The 12,166-nt window shown below is 50.3% G+C and overlaps 2 protein-coding genes across 7 annotated transcripts in view; one reads left to right on the top strand and one right to left on the bottom strand.

The window, feature by feature from the left end:
* The window catches only part of NCOA5 (nuclear receptor coactivator 5), a 29,715-nt gene extending 21,973 nt beyond the window's left edge, over nt 1–7,742 (top strand). For 3 of the 4 annotated variants that reach the window (XM_036075401.2, XM_036075402.2, XM_078057253.1), the window contains 5 exons: nt 1,016–1,152; nt 2,385–2,511; nt 4,567–4,766; nt 6,097–6,417; nt 6,876–7,742. In XM_036075401.2, coding sequence (XP_035931294.1) covers nt 1,016–1,152; nt 2,385–2,511; nt 4,567–4,766; nt 6,097–6,417; nt 6,876–7,465 — 1,375 coding nt within the window. In that variant the 3' untranslated portion in view covers nt 7,466–7,742. Of the gene's footprint in view, nt 1–1,015; nt 1,153–2,384; nt 2,512–4,566; nt 4,767–6,096; nt 6,441–6,875 lie in introns of all 4 variants that reach the window. The other variant, XM_036075403.2, reaches the window with a different exon arrangement.
* Nucleotides 7,743–9,594: 1,852 nt separating this feature from the next.
* SLC12A5 (solute carrier family 12 member 5) overlaps nt 9,595–12,166 on the bottom strand; it is a 37,028-nt gene continuing 34,456 nt past the window's right edge. For all 3 annotated transcript variants that reach the window (XM_036075392.2, XM_036075394.2, XM_036075393.2), the window contains one exon: nt 9,595–12,155. In XM_036075392.2, the coding sequence (XP_035931285.1) occupies nt 12,064–12,155 (92 nt within the window). In that variant the 3' untranslated portion in view covers nt 9,595–12,063. The remainder of the gene's footprint in view (nt 12,156–12,166) is intronic.

Here is a 12,166-nt window from a genome sequence, read left to right as displayed (position 1 = left end):
CCACAACGGGCTACCCCTTCATACCTACTAGGTTGGCTATATCATTTATTAAGGAAAACAACAAAAGAAAGTAACAATATTGGCAAGGTGTGGAGAGATAGAACCCTCATGCATTGTTGGCGGGCATATAAAATAGTGTGGCTGCTGTGGAGAACGGTTGGAAGGAGGTTCCTCAAAACATTAAATACAGCAGAATTACTCGGACCCATCAATTCCACTCCTGGGTACATACCCAAGAGAACTGAAAAGAAGGACTCAAACAGATACTTGTATGTAGCATAGCAGCACTCTCCACAGTAGCTGAAAGGTGGACAAAACCCAAATGTCCATCAAAAGATGAATGAATAAAAAAAGTGATATATCCATACAGTGAACTATTATTCAGCCAGAAAATGGAAAGTAATACTGACACCTGCTACAAGGATGGACTTTGAAAACATAATGCTAAATGAAATAATCCAGATGATACAAAAGAACAAATACTGTATGATTCCACTGACATGAATAGAGAAGGCAAATTCTTATGAGACAGAAAATAGATTAGCGGTTACAGGGTTGGGAAGTGAAGAGTTCCTGCTTAATGGATACAGAGTTTCTGTTCTGGGTGTTCTCAAGGTGATGAGAAATGTATCTGTGTATTTATATGAAATATATATATGGATGTGTGCATGTATTTTAAACCATAGTTTTTAAAAAACACAGGCAAGGGGGATGGGGAAGCATCAAAATTAATATCAGTAGTTACTATCAATTATTTTGCATTTACTTTAAGCCAGGGACTATTCTGAGAGCTTTCTGTATATCCTCCCAGTCATTTTGCAAAGTAGGTTAACATAGTCATGGCCACAGAGCGATAAGCGGTGAATCTCAGACACAAACCTCGTTTGTCTAATCCCAAAGTCCTGCCTTACTGTGCTGCTTCCTCACAGAGGAGTGGGTGTTGAAGAATTCTCTATATCTGAGTTTTGCAGCATAGGTGAGTTTTAACTTTGTGCAAATTTCTTCCACTTTTCAGGAGAGAAAGCTCTTATGACCGATACCTGCGAATGGATGACTATTGCAGGAGGAAGGACGATGCTTACTTTGACCGCTATAGAGATAGCTTTGATGGACGAGGCCCTCCAGGCCCAGAAAGTCAGTCTCGTGCAAAAGGTAAAGCAGCAGTTTACCTTTAATAATAAGTTACCTTATTTCTGTTACTGGTGAAGCCCTCGACAAATGAAACAGGAAACGAATAACCAACTAGAAAGGGACTAATGTCTTGGTGAAGTAATCCACAAAAAGAAGAAGTACAAATATCCTGCTAATATGTAGGGAACATTCAGCTTGAAGATAATTTATAAAATGCAAATTAGTACCATCATCCGGTTTAGTCATGTAACAAGAAGAAATGAATATGAGATTCCAGCAGTAAGAAATGAACAAAAAGTTGGAGCTAAAGAGGGTTAAGTGCTTGCTTTTTGCCAGTTAACAAAATAACTACAACTGTTTGCACTGTCTGTGCATCATGTGGGTTTTTTTGTTTTATATATAATTCTTATCTAACAGCATCTCTTATTTAGGTAAAGACAAATAGTTTTTTCAAAGCCTCATTTTTCTCAATACATCTTTAAAGATTTTTTAATTATTTCATAGTTGAATTAACCTTATTTTTAATCTGTAATAAAACTTTACTGCATGATTTTTTTTCCAGAACAAATTACAGATACCTGTCATTAAGGGTCTTAAATAGTTGTCCCCAAAATGCAAATTAGAATAACAACAGAATACCATCTTTTTTTTTTTAAGATTTTTATTTATTTATTTGACAGAGAGAGAGGGAGAGAGCACAAGAGAGGGAGAGAGCACAAGCAGGCAGAGGGAGAGGGAGAAGCAGGCTCCCTGAGGAGCAGGGAGCACGATGCGGGGCTCAATCCCAGGACCCTGGGATCATGACCTGAGCCGAAGGCAGTCTCCCAACCAGCTGAGCCACCCAGGCGCCCCAGAATACCATCTTTTACCATGTTGGCAGGAATTTTCAAAAATGACAATACCCAGTGTTGACTAAGATGTGAAGAAATAGCACTCGGTGATCCACCCCTGTGAAGGGATAGGTTAGTAACAGCCTCTTTAGAGTAGCAGCCTTGGTGTAGTGTATATCAGATGGCACATTAAAGTGACCATGCCCTCTAATCCAACTATTCCATTTCAGTGAATGTATAATAGTGAGAAACAATTGTACTGGCTATTTTTAGGAGGTAGTCCAGAAGAGTAATTCCGAGAGAGAGTATGTGTATGTTATCACCTTGGCCTATAAGTAGTTTGGGATTCACAGTAAGGCCTCTGACTTATTTTTACAGAAAGTCACAGTCCATATTTCAGTTTTCCCTGTTGGTGTCTTACAGAGCGTTTGAAACGTGAGGAACGGCGTAGAGAAGAACTTTATCGTCAATATTTTGAGGAAATCCAGAGACGTTTTGATGCCGAGAGGCCTGTTGATTGTTCTGTGATTGTGGTCAACAAGCAGACTAAGTAAGAATCCTTTGGGCTATTTCTCCTGAGTAAGGAGAAGGGTCAGAAGAGAAATTAAGACTTCCTTTGGCAGCTGTACCCACTGAATTTGGGCTGTGTATTCTAGCATTGCTCTCTTGTGTTTAGCTAGAGTTCTGTCAGTTGTAGCTTACAGAAAAGCCATTGCAAATTGGCTTAGGCCCCAAAGGGAAATTTTTAGTTTGCTTGGCTTGGAACTTTGGGTATGGCCACATCTGGTCAAACCATGTCATCAAGACTTGGTCTCTGTGTCACCTTCATGCTCAGACATGCTCAGACATGCTTGAAAAGGCAGAAGGGCACTCACCCTAGACATTTATCTTCTTCTTTTTTTTTTTTTTTTTTTATTTATTTGACAGAGACACAGTGAGAGAGGGAACACAAGCAGGGGGAGTGGGAGAGGGAGAAGCAGGCTTCCCGCCGAGCAGGGAGCCCGATGTGGGGCTCGATCCCAGGACCCTGGGATCATGACCTGAGCCGAAGGCAGGTGCTTAACTACTGAGCCACCCAAGCGCCCCTAGACATTTATCTTCTTAGCAGAAACTTCTTCCCCAGTGCTTCTACCTAAAGGCCTGGAACTGTTTCTCACTGGACTGACCTAGCTCACTCTCCCATCCTTGAACCAGCAGTACTGGGATGCCTTGATTGATTAGGGCTAGGTTATGTACCCATTCCTAGAGCTAAAGGTGGAATTAGGCCTGTGGAATCATGTGGACTGAGTAGAAGGGTGCTTTCCCAAAGGAAAATTGAAGAGGGAATATATGTTGGTCATGCAAAGCGGTAGATGCTCCCTTCATGGAAAAACTCCGAATCCCCAGTGCTTTGAGAGGTGCATGTCTCTGCATTTGTCAGCCAAGCCTTCTTTGTGAAGGACCTTTGTGAAGGTCCATGATCTTGCAGAACTGTTAAGAGACCATTCTGGCCAGTCCAAAGTTCACAGTACCTTTTCGCACGCCTCTTTTTCACATTCTTTCCTGAAGAGACTGAGCGGAGAGGCGGAAGGGAGCATAGCAGCTTGCAGGCTTTGGCACTAGCTATGTTCCCTTTCCCCAGGTGGTTAGTAAATAACTTCATGTGTTTTCCAGCAGTTTGGGGTTAAAGAGCTAATTTCAAGGCAGAGACTAGGGAAATAGGTGTTGAGACACGAAGCAGCAGGCAGAGTTCCCAGGCTCTGGGCTGCCTTGTTTAGAGATAGATGCTGCTTTGACTGTAGATAGCTTTTTTTTTCTTGACACATAATAATAACTGTCATTTTCTGAGCACCTACTCTACCACCCCTTGCTAGGCGCTTTATTTAAATTATTTTTAATCTTCACACTCGTCATGTTACATGGATATTCATTCAGTTCATCTCTTATTTGTATGGCGAAGCTATAACGGTAAGCATGCACACAGGGCCCCTTCCTCTTGTGGAGCTCACATCCTGGTCAGGCAGATGACAAAAATGGATGTATTGGTGATGAGCCCTAGGAGAAGAAATACATCAAGGATTTAATTTAGATTGGAGGGAAGGTCAAGGGAATAACATGAACCGAGCCATATTGTTCCTGTTTTATTGGTAAAGAAACAAGTCTGTAAGAGGTTAAGGAATTTGCTTAAATCTTCACAACTTTGTAAGTAAATGATAAGGCTGGGATCCAAACTTACCTCTGTAGCATTAAAGCCCATGGTTTTTTTCCATTATATTATGCAGCCACCCCAAAGACAGACACATGCCACAAGTCTTAGGCAGCAGGATGGTGTTTCAGGATGGACCACTGGACTACAGGACCAAGAGAAGGACCTGGGTGCTAAGGACTGCGCTGTTGGCCACTTGCGTGTGACCATTCTGAGCTAGTCATAACCATTCTGAACTAGATCAGTATAAGAGAAGGAATTGGTCTAGATTCTTGGAGCCTGAAGAGGGCACTAGGGAGACACTGGATATGCTAAGATTTGAACTCCCCTTAGGAGCCCACACTGCTGGCTGAAGTGCAGCAATGTACAGGTTGGGAGTTGGTCAGGGAGTACTCACCTGGATCCTGTTTGTCTCTGCAGAGATTATGCTGAATCTGTGGGGCGGAAGGTACGAGACCTAGGCATGGTAGTGGACTTGATCTTCCTCAACACAGAGGTGTCACTGTCACAAGCCTTGGAGGATGTTAGCAGGGGTGGGTCTCCTTTTGCTATCGTCATCACCCAGCAACACCAGATTCACCGCTCCTGCACAGTCAACATCATGTTTGGAACCCCACAAGGTATGGAGGCCCAAGTGGGTCAGATTTCCAGGAGTAGTCACTAGTCCATTAATTCTTTCATGTCTTACTCAGAAGAAGCAGGTTTTGAGCAAATGACTTGTAGGTCAGCTCAAATGTGGCAGGGCCCTTTTATAAACACACTGGAGGAGACTTGCATGGTCACATTCTCATCTGATACTCTTTCAGTGGATACAGTTCTGGGCCTGCTATCTAGAAAACATATTTATTTATCCCGTAGGTAGAGACAGTGGGATGCTGGCAAATGTTTAACAACTAGTTCTGGGGAGGGGGCAGGAGGCAGTGTGGTTTACAGCATTTGCTGATCTCCATGGTGTAAATGCTCCCACTGTGTCCTGTTTCAAGCCACCAACATGAAGTCACTTCAGAAGAGAGGTGCACCGTCGGCTCTCGCCCGTGAGAGCAGGTGCCGGCACATCTCTGGCGCACACTGCACTGAGTGCAGTAGAATCCTTGCTTTCACCAGACTTCATAATAAGGGACAGAGAACACAACAGGCGATGAGGATACTATCTGCGAGTGTGCTGGAGAAGTAGAAGGGGCAGGAGAGCAGGGAGGAGGCCCTGGAAGTCCTTGAAGCCCTTCCCTGAGGTTGCTTTCAGTACTTCGCACTCAGAATGCCCTGATGCCCTGGTCATTGCTCCTCCAGTGCGGAATTTTCCCTTTTCCCACCACACACGGAATCTCTTTGCCTGACAGGTTATACCCATAACCATAAAATATGTAAGGCTTTCCACTAAGTCATTTGGTCATTTGTCTCTCTGAGGAATAGTTCTCAAGATGTGTGAAGACATTTATGTAAAGTTCTAAGACTTCTCACCACCCTATAAGTCATGTTGCCCGCGGGTGAGGAGAGGAGGTTATGGTTACATTTGATCTTGATCCGTGACCTTTGAACTGATGAATTCAAAAACAGTAGGCCAGCTCTATCTTGAGCATCACAGTGGAGAGCCAGGCTTTACAGAAGGCCTTTTTTGGCCCCCTGCGGCCAGCCTCCCATGGTAATTCCCTATGTGGTCTTTTTGAATCTGTGGGAGACTGTCGTGTTTCTTTGATTTTTGCTACAAGTCTGTGATCTAGGAATTCCCCCAAAGAACCAGCTCTGTGAAAGGTATGTGTTCCCCACCAAAGAAATCTATTCACTTATCTTCGCAGCTTTCATTTCCCTTCTCCCTGCTCCCCATCCCAAGGCTTTTTGTCACCAAAATGGTTTTCTTGCTGGTTTGAGATTAGGAAAGGGCTGGTAGAGCCCAGCAGGTGGGCACTCGGGTGTGTTAGGGGAGAAAATGACTCCTATCATTCTCTCCTACAGAGCATCGCAACATGCCCCAGGCAGACGCCATGGTGCTGGTGGCCAGAAATTATGAGCGCTACAAGAATGAGTGTCGGGAGAAGGAACGTGAGGAGATTGCCAGACAGGCAGCCAAGATGGCCGATGAAGCCATCTTGCAAGAAAGGGAGCGTGGAGGCCCCGAGGAAGGAGTGCGCGGGGGGCACCCCCCAGCCATCCAAAGCCTCCTCAACCTACTGGCAGATAATAGGTACCTCACTGCCGAGGAGACTGACAAGATTATCAACTACCTGCGAGAGCGGAAGGAGCGCCTTATGAGGAGCAGCACCGACTCTCTGCCTGGTGAGCTACGTGGCAGGGCCGAGGTGAAGTTCTGACTCTGCATTTCTCTAACCCCCAGGCTCTGTTGGGAGGGTAGCAGGCCCAGGCTCTTTGGGGTGGGTAAGGGGAATGAGTCCATGCCCTGGGTTCTCCCACGGGCCGTCCTTGCTGATGTAATGATAACTTAAGACTTGGGTACTGAATTCCAGTCCCTGTAGTGAACGTGGCGATGGGTGGGCTAGGATTGCTGGCCACCTGGTAACCAAGATGGATGCCCTTTTGTCCTTAAGTCCAGTGGGACACCTAAGCTGTTTCCTGGAGACAGCACGTACCATGAAGTAGCCCCTTGGGGAAATTGATGTTATAGTCTGTGTATTATGTGATTGATGTGATCAGTGATTGTTGTTCTTCCCTGGCTGCTAAGCCGCCTGCCCACGGAGGGTACTTTCAACTGGATACCTCCTCCTCCTGTCTTTTAGGCCCGATTTCCCGCCAACCACTCGGGGCGACCTCGGGTGCCTCGCTGAAGACACAGCCAAGCTCCCAACCGCTCCAGAGCGGCCAAGTGCTCCCCTCTGCTACACCCAGTCCAGCTGCACCCCCCACCTCCCAGCAAGAGCTTCAGGCCAAAATCCTCAGCCTCTTCAATAGTGGCACGGTTGTGGCCAATAGCAGCTCTGCATCCCCCTCCGTCGTTGCCGGAAACACCCAGAACCAGAATTTTTCCACAGCAGCGAACAGCCAGCCTCAGCAAAGATCACAGGCCTCTGGCAATCAGCCTCCAAACATTTTGGGACAGGCGGGATCTGCTCGGAACATGGGCCCCAGGCCTGGGGCTCCTTCCCAAGGGCTCTTTGGCCAACCTTCCAGTCGCCTAGCACCTGCCAGCAACATGGCTAGCCAGAGGCCCGTGTCTTCCACGGGTATCAACTTTGACAATCCAAGTGTACAGAAGGCTCTGGACACCCTGATCCAGAGTGGCCCTGCTCTCTCCCACCTGGTTAGCCAAACCGCAGCACAGGTGGGGCGGCCCCAGGCCCCGATGGGATCTTACCAGAGGCATTACTGAGGCTCAGTCTCTCAACTACCCCCCCCCCCCCACCGGTCCCCTCATCCCCTGGCCTCCCACCAACTGCGTTCAAATAGAGTTATTTGGAGGATGTTCTCTGCGCCTCTCCAGGTCTACATCGAATGTTTCTACCACCTGCTCTCTCTTCTGCCCAAGGCTGTGTTGCTTACTCCTTCCAGAGTCAGAGTTTATACTGCATTTGGGGGTGTATCTTTTTTTGTTGTTTTTGTTTTTTGTTTTGTAGAAAATAAATATATCTGGGGTCACTTGGGCAGTATAGGTGTCTGGGCTCAGTTTATATGTCATGGGTTTCTCTGGTCTCTGTCCGCTGGATTTGGGGTGGGGGGTGGGCAGGAGGAAGCCAAGCCCAATTGGCTGAGTTTGGAACGGCACTTTCATGTCAGTCGCCACCGCCTTTGTTCATTTTGAATCTACCAAGGTTTTCCAGCTTCGCCCAGGCCGACCAGAGCTCAAGTTCCTGTCTGCAGCTCCTGCCTAGGGTTGCAGAGGACCAGCCTGGGCTTGGCCAGCACGGTGCCGTCGTCGTGCCCCCTCGCACATGTATGGGGTCTGCTTGAGGATTCATAGATCAGCTGCCCTGGAGTTGGGAAGTGGCCATGGCAGCCACAGAAGCAGGCACTCTTCTGCATCATCCAGGGTTGTTGGTTTAGGGTTTTCTTTTTTCCTTTTTTTTTTTTCTTCATTTCATTGGAGGATCTCCAATGGGCTGAACAGCTCCAGTCACCAGCAGTTCAACAAGAACTGTGAAATTGGACCCTGACCATTCTTCCCCCACCGCCCCCTTAACATTTCTGTCAGCCTCTCCTCCTCCAGTGCTAGTTTCGCGGAGGCTCTGAGAAGGCAGCTCTAGACTCCGGCAGGGAACACCCGTTTTTTTCAGTGATTGTTTTGAGCTTATGGCTCAGAAATCAGGTTCTTATTTTTCATCTGGATTCTTGTTCTGTTTTCTGAGCAGCAGGAGGTAGGGACCATTTTGATGTCAGACTTCTGGTAGCTGGACATGTCCTTGGTACCGGTGGCTGTTCATAACTTTTGAGCCAGAGTGAAATTACGAGAGCGCGGACTTCTGGCTGCCGCTCTAAATGGAGTCCAGGGAAGCTGCCCTCTCCCCAGGGATGCGCTCATTAGAGCCCTGTGGAGCACAGTCGCAAGGGGCCCCTGGCGGGGACGAGGGAGAGCGGGGACATCAGCTGAGTCCCTGCCAGTGGCTGAGCAAGCGATTTCACAAATTCAAGGTCCCCAGGTGGCAGCGTTTTGTGTTCCGACCTGTTTGTGTTATAGAGTGTTTTTTTCCTCTTTGGAATTCTGTGTTGTTAATAAGATGAGATGATTACTTTTTAATTAAAATGAAAAAGTAAAACCTGTTGTTGTCTTTTTGGGGCATTCTGTCTGCAGGGGCATTCCCTCCCAAGGTCAGAAGGGGAGGGTCCCTGATGGAGCCCTGACTGCTTTCGGTCTGCCGTGAGGTCTGCCCCCTCTTGTCCTCCTGTGTCAGGCCTGAAGACCTTCTAACCCTAGGCTCTCCTTGTGCATCCCACCTACTTAGAAGCTTTAATAACAGTCCAGAGCTAAAGCCTGCTGGCTAATGACGATGCTGTGTTAAACATCCTTGTTTGTGGTAGACTTTCAGTGTGGCAGCAGGCTTGTCCTCTTAACTCTAGGAAAGGAAAACAGGACCCTGAAGAGGCCATTGCTGGCCAGTGGAGTGGGGCACTCTCCTGTTTTGATTTCGTCTCAGTTGCCACCCTCTGTTCTGCCCATTATGTGAGGAGTTGGCAGAACCATAGAGTCACAGAAGCTGTGGGAGCCTGGAAGAGCATTTAATAGCCAGCCCCACCAGGAAACCCTGGGGCGGGTGTGGTGAAGTGACTGGCCCGAGGCCTCCGGTGGGCTGGGGATAGCGCTGAGCCTGACCTGCTAAGTGCTGTCCAGGACAGGGCCCCACAGCTGTCAGAACATGAACCAGGCCACCAGACCTGGAGGACCAGCCAGCGCCCTTCTGCCAGTGACAGGGTTTGATGAGGAGGCTAGGCTCCTGAAGAGCCACTCACCCCTCTTCCCACATACTCACCCTTCCCCCTCGGGTGTCCAAACAGCACATCTCAGGCTGTGAAGGGTATAATAAAATTATTTTTATTGCATTTTGTGCAGACGGGAGTCTAAAAAATACAGTAAAAGCTGTAAAGCATTAAATGGGAGCATTCAACAATAAAGGAAAGAACCAACGCGCTCCTTTCCGTATTGGCACAAAGAACACAAGATCAATACTGAGGCAGAATGCGGAATACTAAAACACACTGAAAATTAAAGGCAGGCCTAATAATAGTAATAAATAATCTTGATTTGGTTTGCAACCTCTCCTATTTACAAGGGTTTTCAACTTCATTGCATTGCCCTGCACATAGATCGTCTAAAACAAAAGCAACGCTAGTTATCACTACAAGGCTATTGAAATATTGCACTCAGAATTAAAGTCACTTGAATGGACATGAAACATCTAGCTACAATGATTATAAAGATAATTTAATGAATGACTTGTGATAACATTCATAACAAATATTGCACATGTAGCACAGAAAACTTGGGTTTTGTTGTGGGATGTTTGTCTTCATCAATGGAAACTTTGCTCTTACCAACCAGACATTCTGGGTCCAGATAGTGCAACTTTGGTTCCCTAATTGGTGTTGATACAGCCCCCTTCCCATTCTGCCCAACCTACCACTTCAGCCTAGGATGTTCCGGCCCCCAGAAGGCTAGGCCCAGCTGTGGTTCTCAGAGGGTGGTCTTTAGGAAGGGGGGGTAGGGAGGGTCAGGGGAGGGGGCCTGGTGTCCTAATACCTCCAACTTCCTAAAGAGTCTATCTGGCCCCCTCATCAGATCTCAGAGGGCTTGGCCTAACAGACAGATATCCAGACCTACCTCCAGCCACACCTGACCCAGTCTATAGATGGCAACAGCTCCAGCTCCCTGCCTTGGGCTCAAAGGGAAGGAGGTGGTGAGGTCAGGAGTACCCAGTACCCCCAGCTCTGGGAGGTGGACAGGATGTCTAACTAGGTGCGAATGTCAGGGCCCTGGGGCTGGAGGTACTGAACCCAGTCCCAGAGGGCGCTGGAACGAGCATGCAGTGCTTGTCCCCCTTAGTAACGCGCCCTGGGGGAAGGGAGCCCGCCCAATGCGCCTTCTCTAGGGATAGAGGGCGCCTCTGACCGGGCTGCTTGGAGCAAAAGCGCCAAGGATTAGAGTTGGAGAAGCCAAAGATCTTGGGTCCTAGTTGGAGAAGGGCAAAGAGACGCTAAGAACAAAAGCACGTGGCGACTCCAGCCCTCCCCCAGGCCCAGGTGCCTGGGAGACGCAGCTAGAGGCCGCTGCTAGGCAGCGAGGCCGGGCCCCGGGACGCGGAGAAGGCGGCTGGGTCCCAGCGGCCGGAGCCGCCAGCTGCCGGATGGGGACAGGAGAGGGAACATCAGGGGCAGAGCTGGAGCCTCCCCGGTGGGTCTGGCCCCTAAACCCGAATCGCCCCCCTCCTCCCTCGCCTGTCCCAGGGACGCAACTCCGGGGAGGGGAAGCCCTCCAGCTCCCCAGTTTCAGTCTTTGGCGACGAGCCATGGGATAGAGGGAGCAGGCGACAAGCCGACGAGGAGAGACGCCTGCTCCCCCTGCGAAGGCACGGGGGCGGGGCTTCCTCGGTCTCTCCCCACCCCCGAGGAGCCCCTCCCCTGCCCTAGCGCCTGCTCGCCGGGAGCCGAGAAGAGGCCGCGCGCTTCCCCGCAGCCGCTGGGAGGCGGATCCAGGAAAAGCCGGACACTGGTCTCACCCCATCTCCGAAAAGAACTCGTGGGAAGGGTCGGAAGCGCAGGGGCGCGCGGGAAGGGCGAGGAGGCGAGAGCGGGGCAGGGGTGCCGAGGGGCCAGGACCACGACTCCCGCCTGGGCCGAAAGCACTTTTGCTCCCAAACTCGCGGACGTCCAGGAAAACCCAGCCTCCCGAGGCCGCCGCCTGCCCCGGGCGCCCCCAGCGGGAGAGCTCGACAGCGGCGAGCAGAGAAGTCTGTTGCGCTTCTAGTCACAGAAATATGGGGACGTTAAAAATACACGCGATGTCTCCTGTACACTATGTATAGGCGCGGCCCCGCGCGGAGGGGCGGCGGATCCGGCCGAGCGCGGCCTCCCCACCGCGCGCCCTCCGGCCGCCGGGAGCCGGGCCCGCGCCGGGGCGCCGAGGAGGACCGGGCGGGGCGGGGGAGAGGACCGGGCCGCTAGGCCCGCGGGGGCTCCTCACGGCCCCGCGCCTCCGCTCTCCGCGCCTCCCCAGCCTTATTGCAGCGTCTCCTCCCGCGGGGCGAGGCCGGGCCCGCGGAGCGACGCGCCAACGGGGCGCTCGGGCTCCGGCGTCCGCGCGGGGCGGTCCTCTCCGAGTCAGCCCCGAGCGGCGTGGCCTCTGGGCTTCAGGCAGCGGGGAAAGGGGCCAGGGCGCGGGCACAGGGTCTGTATGTAAACGGTGACAGCGGCGGGGGGCGCGGCGAGGGCTCCGGGGCCGCCGGCCGGGCGCGCTCGGGCCCGGGTGGCAGGTCCTGGCTCTCAGGAGTAGATGGTGATGACCTCGCGGCCGCCGCCGCGGACCAGCATCACCCGGTCCAGGTGCTCGGTGAGGACCTCGAGGAACTCCATGTCTGAACGCGCG

Source organism: Halichoerus grypus, chromosome 10, assembly GCF_964656455.1.
Source record: "Halichoerus grypus chromosome 10, mHalGry1.hap1.1, whole genome shotgun sequence".
In the NCBI taxonomy this organism is placed as follows: domain Eukaryota; kingdom Metazoa; phylum Chordata; class Mammalia; order Carnivora; family Phocidae; genus Halichoerus; species Halichoerus grypus.
Note: the sequence above shows the minus strand (reverse complement) of the source record. Positions and strands in the feature narration are given on the sequence as shown.